At 40.9% G+C, this 24,143-nt stretch overlaps 1 protein-coding gene across 2 annotated transcripts in view; it reads left to right on the top strand.

The window, feature by feature from the left end:
• The first annotated feature begins 3,068 nt into the window (after nucleotides 1-3,068).
• Nucleotides 3,069-24,143, top strand: part of ddx6 (DEAD (Asp-Glu-Ala-Asp) box helicase 6) — a 41,711-nt gene continuing 20,636 nt past the window's right edge. Inside the window, exons 1-4 of one of the 2 annotated variants that reach the window (XM_043677712.2) lie at nucleotides 3,069-3,211; nucleotides 12,242-12,699; nucleotides 19,027-19,090; nucleotides 21,140-21,244. In XM_043677712.2, coding sequence (XP_043533647.1) covers nucleotides 12,491-12,699; nucleotides 19,027-19,090; nucleotides 21,140-21,244 — 378 coding nt within the window. In that variant the 5' untranslated portion in view covers nucleotides 3,069-3,211; nucleotides 12,242-12,490. Of the gene's footprint in view, nucleotides 3,212-3,381; nucleotides 3,533-12,241; nucleotides 12,700-19,026; nucleotides 19,091-21,139; nucleotides 21,245-24,143 lie in introns of those variants that run through there. The other variant, XM_043677711.2, reaches the window with a different exon arrangement.

The following is a 24,143-nucleotide window of genomic DNA, read 5'->3' as shown; positions in this document are numbered from 1 at the left end:
TCTCTCTCCCTTTCTTCTCTATCTCTTTCTCTCTCACTTTCTTCTCTCTCTTTGCTCAACTAAGAACCTTCTTCCTCTCTCTTTTTCCCCTCTCTCTCCCTCTCTATCTCCCTTGTTTAACTTCTAACTCCATTTTCCTCAATTGTAATTTTTCTAACTCTACTGCACTTGTCTGACACACCTAAGTGTTTCAGTAATTCCCTTACAATTTCAGCTTTACTTTTGTCTTTGGTTAAACCCAATTCTAACCTCTTTGCCAATTCTAAGTGTATGGTCCTTTCTTTTCTTTCTAAACATTCTTGGCAAATTTAGGAATCATCTTCAAACTCCAGAACCTCTTTCACAATTTTAAGAGCCATTTCTCTCACTTTAATTTAACCAACCACAATAGACAGGGTGGATCAAGTAAACCCTTAGAAGAGTTTAAAGGCAGAAGGAGTATACTTAAGAGGGAAATCAGGAGGGCAAAAAGGGGATGAGATAGCTTTGGAAAATAGAGTTAAGGAGAATCCAAAGGGTTTTTACAAACACTTTAAGGACAAAACGGTAACTAGGGAGAGAATAGGGCCTCTCAAAGATCAGCAAGGCAGCCTTTGTGTGGAGATGGAAATGTGTTGCTGGAAAAGCGCAGCAGGTCAGGCAGCATCTAGGGAACAGGAGAATCGACATTTCGGGCATTAGCCCTTCTTCAGGAATGAGGACAGTTTGTCCAGCAGGCTAAGATAAAAGATAGGGAGGAGGGACTTGGGGGAGGGGCGTCGGAAATGTGATAGGTGGAAAGAGGTCAAGGTGAGGGTGATAGGTCAGATTGGGGTGGGGGCGGAGAGGTCGGGAAGAAGATTGCAGGTTAGGAAGGCGGAGCTGAATTTGATGGATTTGACTGGGACAGGCTGGGGGGAGGGGAAATGAGAAAACTGGTGAAATCCGAGTTCATACCTTGTGGTTGGAGGGTTCTTAGCCAGAAGATGAGGCGTTCTTCCTCCAACCGTCGTTTTGCTGTGGTCTGACGATGGAGGAGTCCAAAGACCTGCATATCCTTGGTGGAGTGGGAGGGGGAATTGAAATGTTGAGCTACAGGGTGGTTGGGTTGGTTGGTCCGGGTGTCCCAGAGGTTTTTTCTTTCTTTTTTTGAGCGGAGGATCCGGAGGGAGGTCTGTGTGGAGCCACAGGAGATGGGGCAGATACTAAACGAGTATTTTGATTCAGCATTAACTGTGGAGAAGGACATGGAAGATATAAAATGTAGGGAAATAGATGATGACACCTTGAAAAATGTCCATATTACAGAGGAGGAAGTGCTAGATGTCTTGAAACGCATAAAAATGGATAAATCCCCAGGACCTGATCAGGTGTGTCCTACAACTCTGTCGGAAGCTAGGAAAGTGATTGCTGGGCCTCTTACTGAGATATTTGTGTCATCGATAGTCACAAGTGAGGTGCTGGAAGACTGGAGGTTGACTAACATGCCACTATTCAAGAAAGGTATTAAGTATAAGCCAGGGGATTATAGACCAGTGAGCCTGACGTCAGTGGTGGGCAAGTTGTGAGAAGGAATCCTGAGGAACAGTATGATGGAAAGGCGAGGACTGATTACGGATAAAGTTTAGAAAAATGTGGTGCTGGAAAAACACAGCAGGCCAGGCAGCATTTGAGGAGCAGGAGAACCCGAGGAGCAGGAGAATCAATTAGGCATAGTCAACATGGTTTTGTGCATGGGAAATCATGTCTCAAAAACTTGATTGAGTTTTTTGAAGAAATAACAAAGAGGATTCATGAGGGGAGAGTGATAGATATGATCTATTTGGACTTCAGTAAGGCGTTCGACAAGGTTCCCCATGGGAGACTGGTTAGCAAAGTTAGATCTCATGGAATACAGGGAAAACTACTCTGTTGGATACAAAACTGGCTCAAAGGTAGAAGACAGAGAGTGGTGGTGGAGGGTTGTTATTAGACTGGAAGCCTGTGACCAGTGGAGTGCCACTAGGATCTGTGCTGGGTCCATTACTTTTCATCATTTATATAATTGATTTGGATGTTAGCATAAGAGATATAGTTAATAAGTTTATAGATGACACCAAAATTGGAGGTGTAGTGGACAGCAAAGAAGGTTACCTCAGACTATATCTGTGTCTGGGGGGAGGTAGCTGGGAATGCGATAGGTAGATAAAGGTGAGTGATGGTGACAAGTTGAGTGGAGGGTGGAGTGGACAGGTGGGAAGGAAGACGGATAGTTATGACATGTCAAGAGGGTGGTGCTGAGTTGGAGGACTGGATCTGGGAGAAGGTGAGGGAGGGGAGATGAGGAAACTGGTGAAATCAACATTGATCCTGTGTGGTTGGAGGGTCCTAAGGTGGAAAATAAGGCATTCTTCATCCAGGAATTGGGTGGCTAGAATCTGGTAGTGGAGAAGGCCCAAGACTTGCATGTCCTTGGTGGAGTGGGAGGGGGTGTTAAAATGTTCAGCCATGTTTAGTGTGAGTCCCAGAGATGTTCTCTGAAATGTTCTGCAAGTTTGGTGTCCTGTCTCCCCAGTGTACAGACCATATCAAGAGCAACGGACACAGTAGATGACGTGTGTGGAGGTCAGGAAAATTCTGTCCTGTCTCCCCAATGTAGAAGAGACCACATCGGGAGCAACAACTTCCAGTGGTGCTGACAACCTACGAGTGAACAATAAAAAAATTGTGGTGTTGTTAAACTGGGGCCACTGTAGTTGAGGGAGCAGAAGGGAGGTCATCAAACGGGAGCTCAGAGCACAAAACAAAGCCAACCATTCTTATATTAGTCCCACTACAGCCCTGCATGCTCCTCAAATCTAATGATTATTTAAAATAATCACCTCGAAAAATCGCATTAAACACTCCCGTGGCAAAAAAAAAGTCGATGTTCCAACTTTTGAAAAAATTTTGAGCATTTGTCAGGTATTCTGGAACGGATTGGGGAATTTGAGTGAACATGTAACTGAGACTAACTCTGCGTTTGCTGGGATTGTATTTCCAAACCCTTGCCACATCCTGAGGGAAAATGGAGCTGCCAGGAGAGGGCGCGAACTTGCTGGAATAACAAGAGACTCAACAAACAGCGATAGACATACAGAAAACAAAACAAAATAAATCGTGACAAATCCAGGAAGGGAGAGAGAGAAAACAACAGGCGATCAAGAGCAACAGTAACAAAAAAATTCCCACATTATTAAAGGACAAAGTCAAGGTACACATTGCCATGGGGGAGGGGGAAGCGAAGGAATGGGGAAGATCACGTGACAAGACTATTTTTGCCCAACACGCCACCTATAAACTTAAATTTCATTGTTATACTAACGGCATATTCTGACAGTTCGGAGTTGATTTATCGAGTTTGATGAGGTAACCCAGATGTTTTTTTGGGGTGGGATAGCTTTAAAAGTCGACTGATTGATTCGGGCTCGGCCGATGACGTTGGGCCGAGGGGGAAGACGCCATATTGGAATCGGGCAGACAAAAAAAGCGAATAAACATTAGGCGAATCGGAAAGAAATCGTCGCCATCCAGGGTTTGTTCATCGATGTTCTCTTCTTAGCACTTTTGTTCCAGTGTCAGGGGTTGGGATGTGTTCTTATTTTTGGAAACGGTCGCTTCGCCGCTTTCATTTATAAAGCTGCGTAGGAAGTTGATCATTTTTCCTCTCTTCCGTTGGCCGTTGCTTTGTTGGAAGGCCCGAAATGCTGTGTTTTTCTGTTTTTATTTTAATATGTTTATCCGTGTCTCTTAAAATTTCGTGTTTTGAATCAAGTTTTGTAATACTATGCTTTTTCGCTAAATATACTAAACGTATCTTTATTTACTTAATACACTGTGTAATTTACTTAATTTCTGATTGTGCAGTCGTGGCTTATTTTTGTCTTTTATGAATAATTTTAGGAAGTGTTTGGGTTTGTGGTGTTTCTTTTTCGGGGTGATGGAAGGCAGCCGGAATTTTATTTGTGAGCTGGTGTAAATATTGACCCTTTTCTACCTCACTTCACACTCTTTTTCTTTCCGTCTGCTGGCTGGTAAAAGTACATAAATATTTATCTTTTAACAAACTATTAAATAAAACGCATGGATTTTTGTTTACCCTTTTGAAGATAGATTTTCTAATCCAGTTTGAGTTAGGTTTGTGTCATTGCAATGTAACAGATGGTATTGGGCCTTTAGCGTTTTAAACAATCTCTAAAATATTCCAAAAAAGATAAGAAACTAACGGAAAAATCGTTTGTGAATATTAATGCTTTCTTTAATTCAAATTATAGACTTGTTTCTAAAATTAAAAATGTCTAAGTTGTACTTGCAAGTCTACCTCTTACTGGCTAAGGTTAAATTTTGTAATTAAAGTTTCTATGCCCCCTTGTTTAAGGGCAATTATTACATAAATTTGTTTACATAGCAAACTTTAACAGTGGAATCTTGATTTTTATGTTGTGAATGCAATTGTGCTGTTTAATGTAGACAGAATAAAGTTTTTAAAAAAAGTTACCTTTTTTTTAATGTAGTAAAACATTCCCCAGGCACCAGAATGTTGTTTTGACAATGATATCAAGGCACAATGAGAAATCACCATTGGTAAAGTTTGGACAAGGAGGTGGGTTTTAAGGAGTGTCTCAAAGGAAGCAAATAAGGTAAAAGTTGGAGATTTTGGGAGTGAAATCCAGAATTTAGTCTCAATTTGTTGATCAGCTTCTTTTGATTCTTCCACTCCCTGTTTAACAGGCAGGGCAATTTAATTCAAAATTGAGTGTTCAATCTCTTTTTACATAACCATGTTTGTTTTTGGAAGGCTGATTATTGGTTGGAATAGATTGTACAGGCTATTACTTTTTGAAGTTGTCTAACTTAAATTCCATTTGAATAAGAAATGCCTTCTGATTTGGTCAAGGTGTTTATTTCAACTATAAGACTCAAGTTCTGGAGGCAGAAATGATTGAGTTATATTTTCTATTCAATGTTAACTATCTCTTTAACTTAGGTGGCTCAGTGGTTAGCACTGCTGCCTGTCAGCACCAGTGTCCCAAGTTCGATTCCAGCCACGGGCCACTGTCTGTATGGAGTTTGCACATTCTCCCTGTGTCTGTATGGGTTTCCTCCGGGTGCTCTGGTTTTCTCCCACAATCCAAAGATGTGCAGGTCAGGTGAATTGGCCATGCTAAATTGCTCATAGTGTTAGGTGCATTAGTCAGAGGGAAATGAATCTGGGTGGGCTACTCTTCAGAGTTGGTGTGGACTGGTTGGGCTGAAGGGCCTGTTTCCACACTGGAGGGAATCTAATCTAATTTTTTTAGAGTAATGCTGTTTAAATCATTGTAAAGTCAGCAGTTAATCCAGTGTTTGGTACAGATGTGTTTAACTTTACAACAATTTGTAATAACCAAAATAGCTACCTACTTAACTACCAATGTGTAAAGGGCAAAGCTATTTGTCTATTCCATTGTAAAAAGAGCTAATGGGAGGTTTTAATGTTTAATAACCTGTGTCCAATGCAGTATTGTACTTGATGTAAATTGGATAAATTATTTGGCTGGCAAAAATGGGCAAGCTATTTGGGTGTGAAAAAGGTGACAAAGTAATTTGAAATTCTCATTACTGTACATAAAATATGCTGCAGGCCTTTTGGCCTGACCTGTCTATGCCAGTCTTAATACTCCACAAGACCCTTCCCATCTCTACCTACACTAAATCTATTATTATAAACTCTCTCATGCCTGTCTAGCGCTATCCATAGATACATCTAATCACTTCCTTCAACCACTCCTTGTGGTTGTGCTTTCCAGGTTCTGGCCTTGTTCTTTAGAAATTTTTCTGAATTCCCTATTAGATTTCTTAGGAAAACCAACTTGTATTGATGGCCTCTGGTTATGCTTTTCACCAGCAGCCAGAATCATTCTGTCTCTCCACTACTTTAATATGATAAATTTAGGTAGACTTTTAGTTCACCTCTTAATTGTGTCTTGTCATTTTCTGATATTTGTGTATTATTTTTGCACATATATTCTCCTACATAATCAAGGTACCAAGGCTCCCAATTCCTGCATCTGTGTGTCCTGTCCTGCCCTTATGCCTCTGGATCAAGGATGACTTGATTTCTCTCTAGTTTGACAGATTTTGAGATAGCTGAAGTCTGACTTTTCTGTCACATGCAAGGCAATTGATGCTTGATGAGTAGGAAGATAATTGTTTCAGAAGTTTGATACATTTCCTGAATTCTTTTTGCCTCTGTTCCTGACTTGAGTTTGCTGACTTCCTAAAAGAACGTTGGTCACATGCCAGGGTTTCCTTTTGAGTTAGTAGTTTTGCTTGACCTCGGGCATGCGGAAATCAGGTCCTGCTCAGATTGGTTTCGAACGATTAGTGTTACGATGGGCATCTTGGTTTGGCTTTCTTGCCGCTAGATTTGGAGGATCCTGTAAAGGCACCTATAGTGGAACAACAAACACTTTGGGGTCCCTGTTGTATGTAATGCAAAACTATAAAGCATGTAGTAACTTGAGGATCATTGCTACCTGGTAAATTGTAACCTTTTAGTCTTGGATGAGAAATTATGGTCCTCAAATAGGCTTCCTTCCCTAGCCACCTACAAAAGACAGATTCCAATCCTAACATTGGAGAGGATTCTTCTCTTAAATTCTCTTCCAGCTGGTTTGTTATTGATCTAGAGCCTTTCCTCCTAATGACTCCATAATTGTTTAAGGCGAACTGTACAATTATACTTTTTTTGTTGTATTGTGTAGTAAAAATAGTGATGCAAAAGTAACCATATAACATGTTGGAGCATGTCATGACTTGGATGTGATGTGGTGAGCTTTCTTAGGGAAGTTGATTCTCATTGCTAGGTTTGATGTGTGGAATTTGAAGAACCATTCAGGGATATTCTGACACTCTTGGAAGTTTTATGTGCTGTTGCAAATCCAGCTGGCATGCCTGAAAGTTTTAGAAGTTTACATATTGGGAGCAAAAGCAGTTTTTTTATTTTAAACATTGATTTATGGGATGAGGGTGTCACTGTTAGGTCAGTATTTATTGCCCATCTCTACTTGTCTAGAGGGCAGTTAAGAGTGAACCACATTGGGTGTGGGCCAGACCAAGTAAAGACAGCGGTTTCCTTCCCTAAAGGGCATCAATGAACTAGATGGGCTTTTCCAAGAATCGCTATTCGATTTAGTGATTCCTTTCTAATTCACTACCTGCTGTGGTGGGATTCAAACCCAAGTCCCAGGTCATTATCTGGGTCTCTGGATTAATAGTCTAGTGATAATACCACAAGGCCATTGACTAGTGCAGATCTGCCCCCTATTTGTGTTTTCTTTAAAATTAGTTCAGCAGTGTTATTAAGTCAGTGGCTCACTTCAAATCGTGATTGATCAGTTTAGTCACAATGGATGCTGTGAAATTAAATTGTGACAAATCAAGTGTTGCTACAATAGACCTTGTGACCTAAAAGACACAGGATGATAGGTGGCAATGTTGTTTTTTTTTTAGTGAGATATGGATGGCAAGTGTCTGACATTTTTTATAATGGAACAATACACAGTTAGACCTTGGAGAGGGTGCAGAAGTTATCAGAATGGTAACAGGGATTTAGGACTTCAGTTATGCAGGGAGGCTGGAGTTGTTCTTGAACATATTAATCTTTTCTTTAATAGCGGTGTTCAGAACTGTGGATTTAGTGAATAAACTATTTCTAGCGGTCAGTTAGCAGAAAAAGTGACCGAAGGAAATGTTTTCAAGTGTTGTTGTGATCTGGAGCAAACTGTTTAAAAATTAGATGGAAATATATTAACTTTTCAAAATGTGAATACTTAGAATTTTTTTGGGAAAGGGCAGTGGAGAAGGTTAGTGGAATAAACTTTTTCAGAGCTAGCACGAAAATAGCGGAATGACTAGCTATCTTTATTATCTTCCTATAATTTGATATTTTTCCATTGTGGAAAGCATGTATTGATGATCACTGAATTGTACAGTGCAGAAAACCATTCAGCCCACTTTGTGTAAGTCAGTCCCTGAAAGAGCGTGTCACCTAGTGTTCTTCTCTTGTACCTCTTGTTCTTCTTTTAAAGTAATCATCTAATTCCTTTCCAAATGCCTCTACACTCCCACTTCTACCCCAAGCTTAGACGGTACAATTCAGACCCTGACCCATGTAAAAGCGCTTCCTTCCATTGCTTTTGCTTATACATTGTTCTTTTTTAAATTTGTATAAGTCATAGTGAATGAGACACTTTTTTCACTTTGCTTGCTCCGTCCAGACCCCTCAGACACGGAATACTTCAACGAGATCGCCTCTCTGCTTTCTATTTTCTAAGGAGAATAGTTCCAATTTGAATTATCTTCAGGACTAAAATTCTTCATCCCTGCAATCATTTTTGTAAACCTCTTCACCAATATCACCAGTGCTTTCACGTGCTTTCTAAAGTGTACTAACCAGAACTGTACACAAATATTTTATCTAAAGCTGAAATGCAATTTAGGTTCAACATAAACTCCTTGCTCCTGTGCTTTATCTCTCTATTAATAAAGTCTATAATACTGTGCTTTATTAAGTGTGCCCTGTGCCTTCCAGTGATGTGTGCAAATGCTGCCAGGTCACACTGCTTCTGCGTCCACTTCAAAGTTATAAACTTTTATATGTTCTTTCCAAAATGCATCAGCCCTCTTGAGTATAAAATGTTGTCTACCACCTATCTGTCCACAGCAACTTGGCTCGTCATTTGAAGGTTCTGTGTTGTCCTCAGTTTATAATGCTTCCAGTTTTGTAACACTACAGATTTTGAAAGTATTCTCTATATCCTAAGGCACTTCATCATTTTTATATTGGAAAAGAAAAGGTCCCAGCACAGATCCTTGAAGAAGCCCCCCACCCCCCCGCCCAGAAAATATCCACGGACTGTTGCTATCTCCTTCCTATCACTTGCTGTTCTCTCATTGTTGGTATTGTCCCTTTTTTAATTTCAAGTGTCTGACTTAGTATTCAAATGTTTTGAGTGGAACTGGATTATATGCCTTCTGGGAATCCTGATGAGTATCATCAGCATCAAACCCTTCTCTTAATGTTATGAATCTTGAAAGGATTCAGAAAAGCTTTTTACAAGGATGTTGACAGGGTTGGAGGGTTTGAGCTATAGGGAGATGCTGAATAGAACATAGAATAAGGTAAGTCTATGTTCTATTTTCCCTGAAGCAATGGAGGGTGAGGGGGTGACCTTACAGAGGCTTATAAAGTCCATGAGGGCAATGGATAGGGTCTTTGGGGGAGTCCAGAACTAGAGGGTATAGGTTTAGGGTGAGCGGGGAAAGATTTAAAAAGGACCTAAGGGGCAGCTTTTTCACGCAGAGGGTGGTGCATGTATGGAATGAGCTGCCAGAGGAAGTGGTGGAGGCTGGTACAATTACAATTAAAAGGCATCTGGATGGGTATATGAGTAGGAAAGATTTAGAGAGAGATGGGCCAAGTGCTAGCAAATGGGGCTAATTAATTTAGGATGTCTGGTCAATGTGGACGAGTTGGACCGAAGGGTCTGTTTCCATGCTATATAATTCCAATTATGTCTGTCATAATATGTCTGAACTGGTTGGTGATTGTTACGGGGTTGGGTGGGGGGAGGAGGTGATTAGTTAAATATGGAAACCAAGACTGGACACCTACTCCAGATGTAATTTCATCAAGACCATGTACAAGGGAAGTAAACTGTTTGGGTGCTGGGAAGATTGGTTTCCAGATGACTAGGAGGGAGGGGTAGGATGATAGATGGGTAGAGGGTGCCAGTTGGGAATGGTGCAGGATACAATAGAGAGAAAGTGAGGGCTGCAGATGCTGGAGATCAGAGCTGATACATTAGGGCAGGCAAGTGTTTAGAGTAGGTCAGGATGTTCTGGAGAAATAATCTTGGGTGAGAGGACGGTAGGTGTTGAGTTTGGGTGGTTCAGGTTGACACAGCAAAGGCGTTGGGCCTGGTTGGGGGAGAGGGGTCACATTACGGCCAGGCAGGCAGGGGAATGGATGGTCACTTCAGTACCGGGGTATTGGCTGGGTCTGCTGGCAGAATGGATTTGGGGATCGGTCAGGTTATGGTAGAAGTATGTGGATTTGGGTTCAGATCAAGGGCAGGGTGTGTAGGGACCTGGTTTTGGAAGTGGGGGTTGTTTGGGGTGTGAAAAATCTGGCGGATTACTGGTCTTAACCTTTCTGGAGTGACTTTTACTGAACTTCACCTGAACCATCCAGTGCCTACTATTTTTACGTGTGGTGTAATTGCCCAGTGGGAAATGCAATTTTCTGGGCAGTTTCTTCAGAATGTGCTACAGTGGGATTCTGTAGGGACCTCTTGCACAACTGCAATCAGTGCTTGCAATATGACTGCCTGATCAGTGTAAAATCTGCCCTCTTGGTTCAGTACTTCTAGCTGTCATTCTTAACCCAACCCAACCTCTCAAGGAATCCCTGCATTCTCGGGATCAATAAAGTGTTACATCTCTGGACTGCTTCCAGTCGCAGACTATCTTCCCTTTAGATAAGGACCCCAAAACTGTACATAGTAATGTAGGTGTGGTCTGACTGATGCCTTGTATTGTTCTAGCAAGACACCAATTTTTAGGCTCCATTTCCTCCCCCCAATTTAACTGTGAGCTTGTAGATTAAAATTGTTTGCTTGAAGTCAGATTTGAGAAACCAATCTATTGAGAGTATTGTAGGACTGGATGGGTTAGAGATGCTGATTCCATGAGGTATTTAAAATATAATGAGCACTTTTTTAAAAAATAAGTTTGCTTAACTGGAAACCAAGATGTATCAGCAAGGTTAGGTGATGCACAAGTGGGACTGTGTAAATTAGGATGCGGGAATAAGCTTTGATTTCCTGATTAAAGTAAAATGTGAAAGTCCAGACTGGAATATTTACATATGGAAATTGGCACTGATTTTGGATGACTAACAGGATAGGGAAATTTGTGAAAGACCCTTGGAAGCTTGGCCTGGCAATCTGGGGAAGGAAGAGAAATGGCAGAGGCAGCTGACCTGAAAGGCTTCATGGTGGTGACAAGTCAATAGGTGAGGAAACAGGTGAATGATTTTAAAAACTAGGTTTACAATAGAATTTGTGTTGATTTTTGCATCAGAATAATGAGAGGAAGAGTAGGCCATCTGGCCCATTGAGCCTGCTCTGCCATTCAGTAAGATAATGGCTGATCTTTTCATGGACTCCTCTCCACTTATATGCCTTGGGATAGCCTTGGGATAAAACAGTTTTGACAGATGCAGAAGTGGCTCTGGTCAAGCCAGATGAGTAAGTATTTTTTCTCTAAGCTGTGTGGCCACGCAGTTTACTTTTGAGGGTCTGTGTATGCCAACTGCTGCAGGTCCCAGCAATGACTTCAAATTTCAGAAGTTGCTGTATGGATCTCTGAAGTCCACCCAGAAGAAGACGCAATTCGAAAAAACATAGGTAGTGAATAACCAAACCAGTTGTCCGGGATATTCACTCAAGCATGTGTTCTTGCACATAAGGGAGTGGCAGTGCTAGGGGCTAGGATGTGTGTAATGGTTGTACTGGGATTAGGGCATCAAAAGTAGGGATGATTTTGCCCAAGCTTGGGCCATGATTAATAAATCAGAGGAAAAATGATGGTCTGGTCTGATAGTTCCGTTCTTGTGTTATAAGAAAATCACGCATATTAGCCACACCATTTTAACTTGATAGGGTTGCAATCTTGTTATAGTCAATACAGGGAAGGAAAGTTAGCCTTCTATAAATAACTGGCTAAGTTCTTCGATCGCATTAAAGTCTATTAGCCTATTGAAGAAACACACGGTATAGTAGAACCGACTGTAGTTCAGTTAATTAAATGTGGGGCTGCCCTGTGTATGCAATCCAAACTTTGTAATTGTCTTCTGTTTGTGTGGAGTGGTTGGCAATGCTTTTGTTTTCACCTGCAAGTAAAGAAATGGAGTTGGTCAAAACATGCATTTGCTGTTCTCCCACTAGTGGCATGGCTTCAAAACCTAGGAAAGAACAAGGAGGACAATGCATTTCGGTGTTCAAAGTATGACTTCTATAAACAGTGTATTGAGAATGTTGAACCTTGTAACTAATAATAATGACCTCTAGTTTAAAAGTAAACTTTATTCAGGCAGTCATTAGACTGAACTTTGCCAAAGAATGGAAAAGCTACTGTTCCGGTGAATTATGCTCCAGCACTCCGATTTAGGTCCGTTAACTTTTTTTTTGTATTGCAGGTGGAAGTGAATATGCGCACAATCTTTTATGGAAAAGGATTTATGTGAAAAGTATTGTCTAATAAGCATCAGTGCAAGTGACTGCTTGACTTTTTAAGACTCATACGAGTGCTTGCCTTGATTGCAACAAAGGACTCGTATATATTGAGCAGACTTTATTATCTCTTCATTTGAAGAGGTTTAAACTATTACAGTTTCTGTATGAACCTTGGGCTGTAAACTGAAACTGCATATAAACATATAAATACAATGACCACAGCCAGGACGGAAAATCCCGTTATCATGGGTTTGTCTACTCAGAACGGGCAGTTGAGAGGCCCACTGAAACCCAGTGCAGGCCCAGGAGGGATGCCGTCGCCACAAGTCTCTCAGACCAACCAACAGCTACAGCAGCTGAAAAATGCCAGCACACTTAATGGCACTCAGCAGCAAGCACATACAACCAGCAGTACTATTAAGTAAGTCGCTTTTGAACTATTCACTATTCTGATTTTGAGAAAAGCTTGTCAATTTTGCCTTTTTGTATCTAATTTTATATCTAATTATATCTAATTTTCATCTAGAAGTGGGTTTCTTATTTATTGCTGTTTGGGATGTTGTCCCTGGGATCAAATGTGTTAGACCAAAAAAATTTAAGTTGGAATGACCATGTGAAATAATTCACACCTGTAATTAACATTTTAATAACAGGGAAATGTGGCAAATGGATGTAGGTTTGCTCGCTGAGCTGGAAGGTATATTTTCAGACATTTCGTCACCATACCAGGTAACATAGTCAGTGAGCCTCCGGATGGAGATGTTACCTAGAAGCGTTTGAAAATGAACCTTCCAGCTCAGTGAGCAAACCTACATCCAGAACCTCAACCTGAGCTACGAATCTTCTCCAAACTTGCTAAGTGTGACAACTGTTAATGTATTCATATAATCCAGTTTGGTGGTATTAGCTGACCCAAAAATATTGGGCAGGGCGTCCGGGAGAGCTCGCTTGCTCTTCATTTGAAATAGTGTCTGCAATCTTCAGTGCTGTCAGGTGGTAGATAGTACTTTGGTTTAACATCTCATCTGAGAGCAGCATTTCCACTGTATTCCATTAGAATGTGGTTATTTTCAAAACCCATACAGAAAAGAGTTGAAACAAAACTATCTAGTCACCTTTTCTCAACTGCTGTCCTTGTGGCAATTTATAGAAGGCTTTGTAGAAACCCATGATGCAGGTAAACAATTAGGAGAAAATGTAGACTGCAGGTGCTGGAGAGTCAGTCAAAGTGTGGTGCTGGAAAAAACACAGCAGATCAAGTAGTATCTGATGAGAGTAGAGTCAACATTTTGGGCTTAAGCCCTTCATCAGGAATGTTCTGATGAACGGCTTATGTCTGAAACATTGACTCTGCTGTCCTGTTGATGTTGCCTGATCTGCCCTGCTTTTCCAGTGCCACGCTTTCTGACTCTGCAGGTAAACAATTGTTAGTATGGGGAATGAGCTAGGAAATTGAATTTAAATTAACTGCTTATTATAGAAATATATGCATATTGGGCCAATGGGCCTTTCTCTGTACTGAAATATTTAGTCCTGTAATCACTGCTGAGTCTCAAACAAGATGACAAATCCCTTTTTTCTGTTGATTTGCTTTAGTCAATTTTGATTCCCCTTCTCCACCCCTCGTACATTGGGGAAGCATTTTGATTTAGTTGAATACTGTCAATACTGATTAATTTCCAAACCCATATCCTAAACAAGTTATCCTGTTCTGAAGTGAAACTTCAGTTTCTAAAGGAAGTCAGGAATTTTGGTTAGTGTCAAAGATTGCATAAACTGTTTAACACCACCTTGATAGTAACTTGAAAGTTACCTTTTTTAGAAATGAAACACTTTGTGTTGCCTTCTGCCCACTTGTGTGTAGTCACAACTTATGCATTGTTCCAATCAGCTGTATTTCAATATTGCTAATTGATCTGGTGAATCTGATTGTAGAGACCATTCTTTCCTCGTTCATATATCATCTGTGTATATTTAGAATTGTAGAACTCATTGCTATTAGCATTTGTTCTGTCCACATCCAATCCAACCTCTTGACATTTTGTGCACTTGCAGTAAAATTCCATTGGTGCTTGTAGCTGAACTTTGTATCTCTTAACATGGCTTGGGAAAGGAGAGCCTAGCTAACAAAGTTGCCAAGCACTTTGAAGGGATAAAAGTTATCTGATCTGTCTGCTTGTGCTCTTTTCAGCAGTCACTGTATTCTTTTGTCTATAATTATCAAAAGTAATAAAATTATAGGTCCAATCTTCTATTCTCAGCCTTGTTGAAGTCAACTAATGTAGTACAGAGAAGTCAGACACTTACAGCACAATGCCACACTAATTTGCTTGCTTAGGCACTGCCCTCTGTACAAATTCCCTTGGGTATGGAAGTTACTCTACTATTTATATTTTAAAAATTATTACATTGTAGATCTTGATAGTACTTGCACTGCTTGTACTATGTAAAATATCATTCATAACTTTACTGTTTTATACTGTGGCACAAGTTTTACAGACCGTTGATCAGTTATAATGTAATCGAACCTAATACACATTTAATATATATTGATTTTAAAATCTTCAGTTTTGAATCAAGATTTACACAAGTATAATATTGAATGCTGTATCTTTATAATTGAGGAAATTTTCTGTTAAAAGGAAATGAATATTTGCATCAGATTTGAAATTCGGTTGCTTTTGATTGTTTGCAGTTATACCTACTAAAGCTCTGTGATTTCACTTAATGATTACACTTGTCTCTTACCTTTTGGATAGTACTGTAATCACAGAATTGTTATGGTGCTGAAGTCTGTTCAGCCCATTGTTCCGGTACTGTTTCTCTGACTTGATGCCATTTTCTCATACCGCTTGCATATTGGAAGGATATTTAAATAGAAACCATGCCCTCTTAAATGTGTTGATTTTGAATTTTCCTCCACCATAATTCCAAGCAGTGTATTCCAGACCCTAATTACTTAGATTGTAATATGAATTTTTCTTTATTTGCTTAAATTTATCTTCTATTGTGTGCTGTCCATCTCCATCCCTTTTTTGAGAGGGAACAGTTTCTCTATCTCCCCTGCCCAGCCCCCCTCCTTGAGACTTTGAAAATTATTAAAGCTTCATTTTCTCCCAAAGGAAACTGTCCTAACATCTTGTCTGTCTTCATTGCTGACCTGTCATCCCCGGAACCATTCTCGGAAATCTCCTGTGCGCACAAGCTACTGCATTCTTATCCTTCCTGTACTGTGATGCTCAGATCTGTACACCATTTTTCAGCTGGAGTCTTAACTAGTGTCTTAAGTTCAGCATAATCTCCTCCTGTACTTTAGACCCCTATTAAAACCTAGCCTGCAGTTTGCTTTAACTGCTCACTCTAGTCAGTGTGCTACTTTTTAGTGACATACGCATACACATTCAGGTGTCTCTGCTCCTGCAGACCCTTCAAAGTGGCACCCTTTACTTCATACTGTTCCTGATCTTCCTAAATAAGATTTACCACCTCCCGCTCTCCACATTTGAGCTTCAACTGCCACTTGTCTGCCTACTGATTTGTAAGTATCTTTCTTATAGCTTTTACACTGTCCAGCTCTCTTTTGTGTTCATCTGCAAACTTGGAAATTACCCCCTTCGGGCATGAAGATCTAATTATTATCAGGAAAAGGTAACAGTCTGAAATCGGCCCCATGGAGAGTTTCATTGTAACCTCCTCTGGTCTGAAAGATATCCATTAATCAATACTCTGCTTCATATACCTCATCCAGTTTTGTGGCAATGTTGCTCCTATCTCCTTTTGTTTCCTGAGCTATATCTTTACTTAAGTCTGTTCCACTGTATTGAATGCCTTTAGAAGTTCATGTGCACCACATTATTAGCATTATTCTAACTATCTCTGTTACCTCTTCAAAAAACAATCCAAGTTGGACACAATTCGGAAGACCCAGTATGTTTTTCTTGACTCTAAATAGCCATGTGGTAAAATGTGGGTTATCCTGAATAATTGTTTTCAAGGCGTTGCTTCACTATTGAAATTAAACACTGCTTTTATTTGAAAAGGTAGTCAAGGTTCTGTTGATTCTAAGATCTGAAACAAATGAAAAGGGCTGAAGAAGCTCAGGTCTGGCAGCAACTGGAGAAAGAGTTAATGGAACTCTAGTCAGTGAACTCACTGTTAACCCTAGCATTGCAATCTTTTGAACAAAGGTGTTATATTTAGAATTCTGACATAGAGGACTGCGGATAGAACATAGAGAACATAGAACAGTACAGCACAGAACAGGCCTGGACTGGGAAAAGCACAGCAGGTCAAGCAGCATCAGTGAAGGGGAGTCGATGTTTCACGTCAGAACCTTTCATCAGGACTGGGGAAGGGGGCTAAGAAATGGAGGAGATGGTGTGGCTGGGAGGAAGGTGGGTGGAGTGGTGATATGTGGATGTAAGTAGATGTCTGATTGGTCAGTGGGAAGGGTGGAACAGATAGGAAGGAGGATGGACAGATTGAGGCAGGGTGGGGGGGGTGCTGGGCGTGAGGTGTGGAGATTTTGGATGCAGGTGAATCCTATGTTAAGGCTGTAAGTTTGTAAGCTCCTGAGGCAGAAGATGAGGTGTTCCTCCTTCAGTTTGCGTTTGGCCTTGTTGTGACGGTGGATGAGGCCCAAGATGGGCATGGTGTCGGGAGAGGTTGAAATGGCTGGCAACCACAAAGTGAGGTTGATTGGAGTATATGGACCATAAATGTTCCCTTTACTGGTTTGCACTCAATCCCTCTGATTTGTAGAGGAGACCACATTGGAAGCAATAGGTGCAAACCCTGACTGCCCACACCTCCCATGGCTGTCCAAGGTCATAAAGAATCTTCAATTTTGGCAGATTCAAATGCTTTTTCTTTAACTTGATTTGCTCCGGGTATGGTCTCCTCTACATCAGAGACTGAGCGCAAACTCAGTAACCAGTTCAGAGTGTTTAGGGCGCATAGGTTCCAGTCAACCCCATTGTCTGTCTGGCAGCCAGCCATTTCAGCTCCCTGATGACATGTCCATCCTGGGCTGCCACCACTGTTTAAAATAAAGTCACATGCAAACTGAAAGAAAAGCACCTTATCGTCTTCTGTAGCTTCGAGCCATAGGGCCTTAACATAGAATTCAACAGCTTCCAAATCTCCTTACTCCCCACCTCATCCCTCCCTCTCCACTCCACCCCTTTTTAACCTGACCCAACCTGTCTGTCCTTCCCACCTATCCGCTCCACACTCTTTTCACTGACCAATCACAGCCCCAACTACCTGTATCCACCTATTGTCATCCCAACCTCACCCCCATGTAATTCTCAGCCTCCTTTCTCTTTTTTCTCTCTCTCTCTCTCTCTCTCTCTCTCTCTCTCTCTCTCTCTCTCTCTCTCTCTCTCTCTCTCTCTCTCTCTCTCTCTCTCTCCTCCTTGCCCCCAGTGCGGACGAAAGGTGCCAACTGAAATGTCAACTCTCCTTCTCTGCTGTGCTTTTTCCAGTTTCACACTCTTTATTGACAGTATTTGGAATTCTCCCAGTCTTGTGGCACCATCTCCTGAGTCTAAACAAGTTTGAAAGATTTCTGGGGTCTTTTGCGAATTTCATTAACTTTCCTCTAATATTGGATGCATCTCATCCAGCCCTGATACCTTGTCAATTTTAAATATTGGCAGTCTATCACTGCCTCCTCCTCACCAATTAACAGCTCTTCTAGTGTGTGCATATCTTCCCTTGTCACCGTGCCTGGGCCCCAACTGTTTCCTTAGGAAAGATAACAATAAGGTCCTTTTTTTTTTAAAAATGCACCTCAGCCATGATTAAATCCCTTTTCAGTCAGTCCAACTTTTCTCTAACCTTTTTTTAACTGTATATACGTCTTTAGACTTTTTTGGCTTCCTTTTTTGTTAGCTGCTGGTCGTTCTTTTGACACTTATTTGCTTATTCACCTCCTCTGAGCCCGTATTCATCTTTGTTCTCAAATCTATTTTCTACTTGACACTTGTCATAAACACTTTGCTGTCTCTTCTAGAGTACCTATTTTTGTGTCTGTCTTCAGATGTGATTTTGGAGTCGTTCTTCTAATGCATCCTTAGTATTTTCGTTCTCTGAAGCTGTTGAAGAACTCTTTCTGCAGCACTGCAGTGCTCTACTCGATCAGTACTGCCATCCACCTTTTTTTTTCACTTATTGAACACATTTGTTTTAAGGACCATTCAACATCCAGTTCTGTCTTTTCTCGAGCCATATCTGTTATAGTTCCAGTATTATGTGGCTATCTGCCTATGTGCCCTTAATCTGTGGTGTCACCACTTCTCTGACTATGCTATCCTTGTAGCTTTCACCTCTGATGCAACTGGAAGTCCTAAACTTAAAGCTCAAACTTGCGCAGCTAGTAATATTTGTGCTCATGTCCTTGACTAGGTGGCAACGCTTGTTGAATACCTGTATTTTACTTGCTCAAATTACCCTGTCACTCTAAACCATTTGTAGTAACCTAGCACCAGAAAATGTCCATTTTTAAAAATAACTTGCTCAAAAATTCCTGACTTTGAAAGAGTCCTTACAAGAGCACCTTCAACCTCTATTCATCTGAGCATATTGTAAGTTCTTGCAATAAATTTTAACATCCCCTCTTGCCTCCCTCTGCACAAATTCCCACTTTGCATCAAATTTCCTGAATACCTACTGTCTTATTCTGGTATAGTTTGATTGTGTGCCCCTTTTTAAATATGTAAATATTTATGTAATTTTTTTCACTCAGACCAGGTGATGACTGGAAGAAAAGTTTAAAATTACCTCCAAAAGACAGGAGGATGAAAACTTCGGTAAGAGAAAATAAAATTCCATCTGATCTCTACTTGGAATTGTTTAAACTCTGGTCTGTTTGTACCTTTTTAAAGAAATTGTTAATCATTGCAATGTTAACTATGATTATAGTGATTGAGGTTTATTTTCAAGATAAACCCCTTTTTGTTTTCTTCCTTAACCCCTCTGCCAACCAAATATTATAGAGACACAAACCTCTTGATTTCAGATTCTGATTATAATTCCTCTCCCTTTTTTTTATACTAAACTATTTCATTTGCACTGGAGAATTTGTCTGTGAATGTGGAAATGTGTTTTGGCATGCTAGTAATAATGCCACTCCTAATGTTAGAAATTCAGTCACTGCTGTTATCACTGTGCTCAAAAGGAAGTTTGGACTCTAGTTCCCATGTCATGATGTGCTCACTTCTAATCCTTCTACATTTTTCATAAATGGAGAAAAATTAGTTTGTTGATTTGTCATACTCTATTATCATCTTATGCAATGTGGCATAGTTTCAATGCTTTTGAATAGGCAAATTTGTCATTCACTTCAATGAGGATTGCTTAGTTGCTATGTCAGTGCTTTATCTTGTGCAAATAGGTGGTGGGGGAAAGGAGTGTGATGCTGATGTTTCTCTTCAACTTAATTGTATACAGAACATTCACTTGAAACTGCAAGTAAAATTGGGAGAATTGATAATGTGGTACTAGAACAGCATTGATGGAGTATGTATAAATCAAAGGATTTGGATGATTTTGAAGATAGCAAGCCTAAACTTCAATTATTTGTTCTTTATACATCTTACAAAAAGGGTGGTTAGTTTCTGTTCAGTTTGTGCACTTCTGACTGCAGTGACTGCTAGGAGAACTTGGCCGTTGTGTTAGCATTAGCAAGGTGCTGAATTTGATATTGCGGTCTCTATTGGTAAGCATGATATGGCGGTGCCAGTGTTGGACTGGGGTGGACAAAGTTTAAAAATCATAAAATTGCTCTGAAAGCTTGTACTTTTTTAAATGAACCTGTTAGACAAGAACTTGGTATTGTGATTTTTAACTTTCTAATGGTAAGGTTATAAGTAATTGAGATATTTACTTCCTAGATTTAAGTGCATCGTATAGTTTGAAGCATGTGAAATTCTACTTCTGAAAAACTCGTAGATTTTGTTGACTGAGCAGTAAGGCAGTTATATTATCTTTGTCTTCAGAATGTCAGTTTCAGATACCACTCCTTAATTCCAGTCCTGGATTTAGCTCACTTTAAGAGTTTGTTTTAATCCGTGTAAGTAGGTTATAGTATCTACAATTGAACCATAGGCAAAGCAGTCAACGGTAAGAGGACAGTGTGGTTGGCACAGCTGCCTCAGTGCTCGGGACCTGGGTTCGATTCTAGCCTCGGGCGACTGTCTGAGTGGAGTTTGCACATTCTCCCAGTGTAAAGATTAGATTAGATTACTTAGTATGGAAACAGGCCCTTCGGCCCAACAAGTCGACACCGACCCGCCGAAGCGTAACCCACCCATTCCCGTACATTTACCCCTTTACCTTACACTACGGGCAATTTAGCATGGCCAATTCACCCGACGTGCACATCTTTGGACTGAGAGGAAACCGGAGCACCCAGAGGAAACCCACACAGACACGGGGAGAATGTGCAAACTCCACACAGTCAGTCACCTGAGTCGGGAATTGAACCCAGGTCTCTGGCGCTGTGAGGCAGCAGTGCTAACCACTGTCCCACCGTGCCGCCCACTTGGTTTCCTCCCACAATCCAGAGATGTGCGGGTCAGATGAATTGGCCATGCTAAGTTGACCGTCGTGCAGGTTAGGGGTATTAGTTGGGTATGGCAATGGGTCTGGGTGGGTTACTCTTCAGAGCGTAGACTTGTTGGGCCAAAGGGCCTATTTCAACACTGTGTAGGGATTCTAATTCTATGAAATGACAAAATATGCTTTATATACTGATTTTTGCATATATACAGATCAGAATTGGGTTGTTTGGCTTGCATTTGATAACTCCACTTAGTGCCTGTGGGTACTTTTCAATCTTGTTTCTTGCCTTTGTTTAGGATGTAACAGCCACGAAAGGAAATGAATTTGAAGATTACTGCTTGAAGCGTGAGTTGCTAATGGGCATTTTCGAAATGGGCTGGGAGAAACCGTCACCAATCCAGGTGTGTAAGCACTTTCTTTAATCTATTTGACAGGATACTAGAGAGCTTTGCTAAGGAAATTGAAACTGGGTTAGAGCTGTGTTTACTGTATCATAGAACATAGTGTGTCACAGTGAAGTGCAGGCCCTTTGGCCCTCTGTTGCGTCGACCTGTGAAATTAATCTGTTCCCCACCTAACCTACACTGTTCTATTATTATCCATGTATATGTTCAATGCTCATTTAAAGGCTTAGTGTTGGCGAGTTTACTGTTGTAGCAGACAAGCCATTACACTTCCCTACTACTGAGTAAAGTAGCTACCCCTGATGTCTGTCCTAAATCCGTCCCCTTATGTTAACCTTCACCATCCGAGGGAAAAAGGCTCTCACTGTCTACCCTATCTAACCCTTAATTATCTTGTACATCTCAATTAATTCACCTCTCAACCTCCTTCTCTCCAACAAAAACAGCCTCTGTTCCCTCAGCCTTTCCTTATAAGACCTTCCTTCCATACCAGGCAACTTGCTAGTAAATCTCCTCTGAACCCTTTCCAAAGCTTCCACGTCCTTCCTAGAATGTGGTGACCAGAACTGTATGCAGTACTCCAGATGCAGCCTAACCAGTATCTTGTACAGCCGAACCATGACCTCATGGCTCCGAAACTCAATTCAGTCCCCCTACCAATAAACGCCAACCCACCATATGCTGTCTTAACAACCCTATCAACGTGATTGGCAGTTTTCAGGGATTTATGCACCTGGACACAGATCTCTGTTCATCTACACTCCCAAGAATTTTACCATTAGCCCAGTACTCTACATTCCTGTTATTTATTCTGAAGTGAACGATCCCGTGCTTTTTTGCACTAATCTCCATGTGCCACTTCTCAGCCCAGCTCTCCATCTTGTATATGTCTCCATCTTGTATATGTACCCCTCTAACCCACTACATGCTTTGGCGTCATTTGCAAATTTACTAATCCATCCTTCTACACTCACATCCAGGTCATTTATAAAAATGACAAACAGCAGTGGCCCCAAAACAGATCCTTGAGGCACTGAGCTCCAGGATGAACATTTCCCATTAACTACCATCCTCTGTTGTCTTTCAGCTAGCCAATTTCTGATCTAAACTGCTAAATCATCTTCAATCCCGAAACTCAATATTTTGTGCAATAGCCTGCATGTGAAACCTTATTAACTGTCTTACTGTAGTCCATATACACCACATCAACTGCTTTATCTTCATCCACCTGTTTTTGTCACCTTCTCAAAGAAGTTGAGGTGAGTGAGGCATGACCTACCTTTTTAATAAAAATGTTGACTATCCCTAATCAAATTATCACTGATGTTACCTAGTATGGTGATGAAACGTCTGAAAACAAACCTTCCTGCTCAACGAGCAAACCTACATCCACAAATCATTCCTTTCCAGATGATTATAAATCCTATCTCTTATAACCCTTTCCAAACTTTACCCACAACAGAAGTAAGGCTCATGGGCCTATATTTACCAGGGCTGTCCCAACTCTCCTCCTCAAACAAGGGAACAGCATTTGCTATCTTCCAGTCTTCTGGCACTATTTCTGTAGACAATGACTACATAAAAATCAAAGCCAAAGGCTCTGCAATCTCTTCCCTGGTTTCCCAGAGAATCCAAGGATAAATCCCGTCCGGCCCAGGGGTCTTATCTATTTTCAGATCTTTCAAATTTGCTAAAACCTCTTTTGTCAACAGCAATCCTATCTAATCTAGTAGCCTGTATCTCCGTATTCTCCCTAACATTGCCTTTTTCCAAAGTGAATAGTGATGAAAAGTATTCAGTAGCACGTCCCCATGTCCTCAGATTCCACATACAACTTCCCACTACTATCTTTGGCCTTAATCTTGGTCTAGTGATTCCTTTTATTCCTGATTATACCTATAGAAGGCCTTGGAGTTTTCATAATCCTATCTGCCAACAACTACTAATGTCCATGCCTGGCTCTTCTTCGCCCTCTCTAGAATGTTTCTGGCTAACTTAACACTCAAGTCCTCTAACTAAGCCTTTGTGCCTCATCCTCACAAAGCCTCCTTCCTCTTGAGAAGAGCTTCAACTACTTTAGTAAACTATGGCTCCGTCTCTCAACAACTACCTCCCTGCAAGTAGCTGTTTCTTGAATAAGCTCCACACTTCAATTGTCCATCCCCTGCAGTTTCCTCCCTATCCTATGCATCCTAAATCTTGCCTAATCACATCATAATTGCCTTTTCCCCCAGTTATACTTTCCCTGCTGTATATACTTATCCCTTCCATCGCTAATGTAAACATAACCAAATTGTGGTCACTATCACCAAAGTGCTCACCTATCTCCAAATCTAACACCTGGCTGGGTTCATTCCCCAGTACCCCCTTGTTGGCCTGTCTACCTAATATGTCAGAAAACCCCTCCTGCACACACTGACAAAACTGACCCATCTAAACTACTTGAACTATAGTGTTCCTAGTTAATGCTGTGGAAGTTAAAGTCCCCTATAACAGCTACCCTGTTACACTCTCTCCTATTGTACCCATTATGTCTGTTTGTAAACTTGAGATCATTTGGTACAGCCCTTTGTTGTGAAGGTGTCATAAATGAAGACCAGTAACGTCACTGGAGTGATTATCTAGAGCTAAATGGGCTTCAATCCCACCTGGGCATTGGACTAATTTGGATTCAATTAATAAATCATTTTCAAATTAATGATTAACCTGTGTAATGGTGATCATAGATGGAAATGTGTTGCTGGAAAAACGCAGCAGGTCAGGCAGCATCTAGGGAACAGGAGAATCGACGTTTCGGGCATTAGCCCTTCTTCAGGAATGCCCGAAAACGTCGATTCTCCTGTTCCCTAGATGCTGCCTGACCTGCTGTGTTTTTCCAGCAACACATTTCCATCTC

This window comes from Chiloscyllium plagiosum, unplaced genomic scaffold (assembly GCF_037043375.1).
Source record: "Chiloscyllium plagiosum isolate Xiang-an unplaced genomic scaffold, Cpla_swu_hap1 HiC_scaffold_29, whole genome shotgun sequence".
NCBI classification, from domain to species: domain Eukaryota; kingdom Metazoa; phylum Chordata; class Chondrichthyes; order Orectolobiformes; family Hemiscylliidae; genus Chiloscyllium; species Chiloscyllium plagiosum.
Note: the sequence above shows the minus strand (reverse complement) of the source record. Positions and strands in the feature narration are given on the sequence as shown.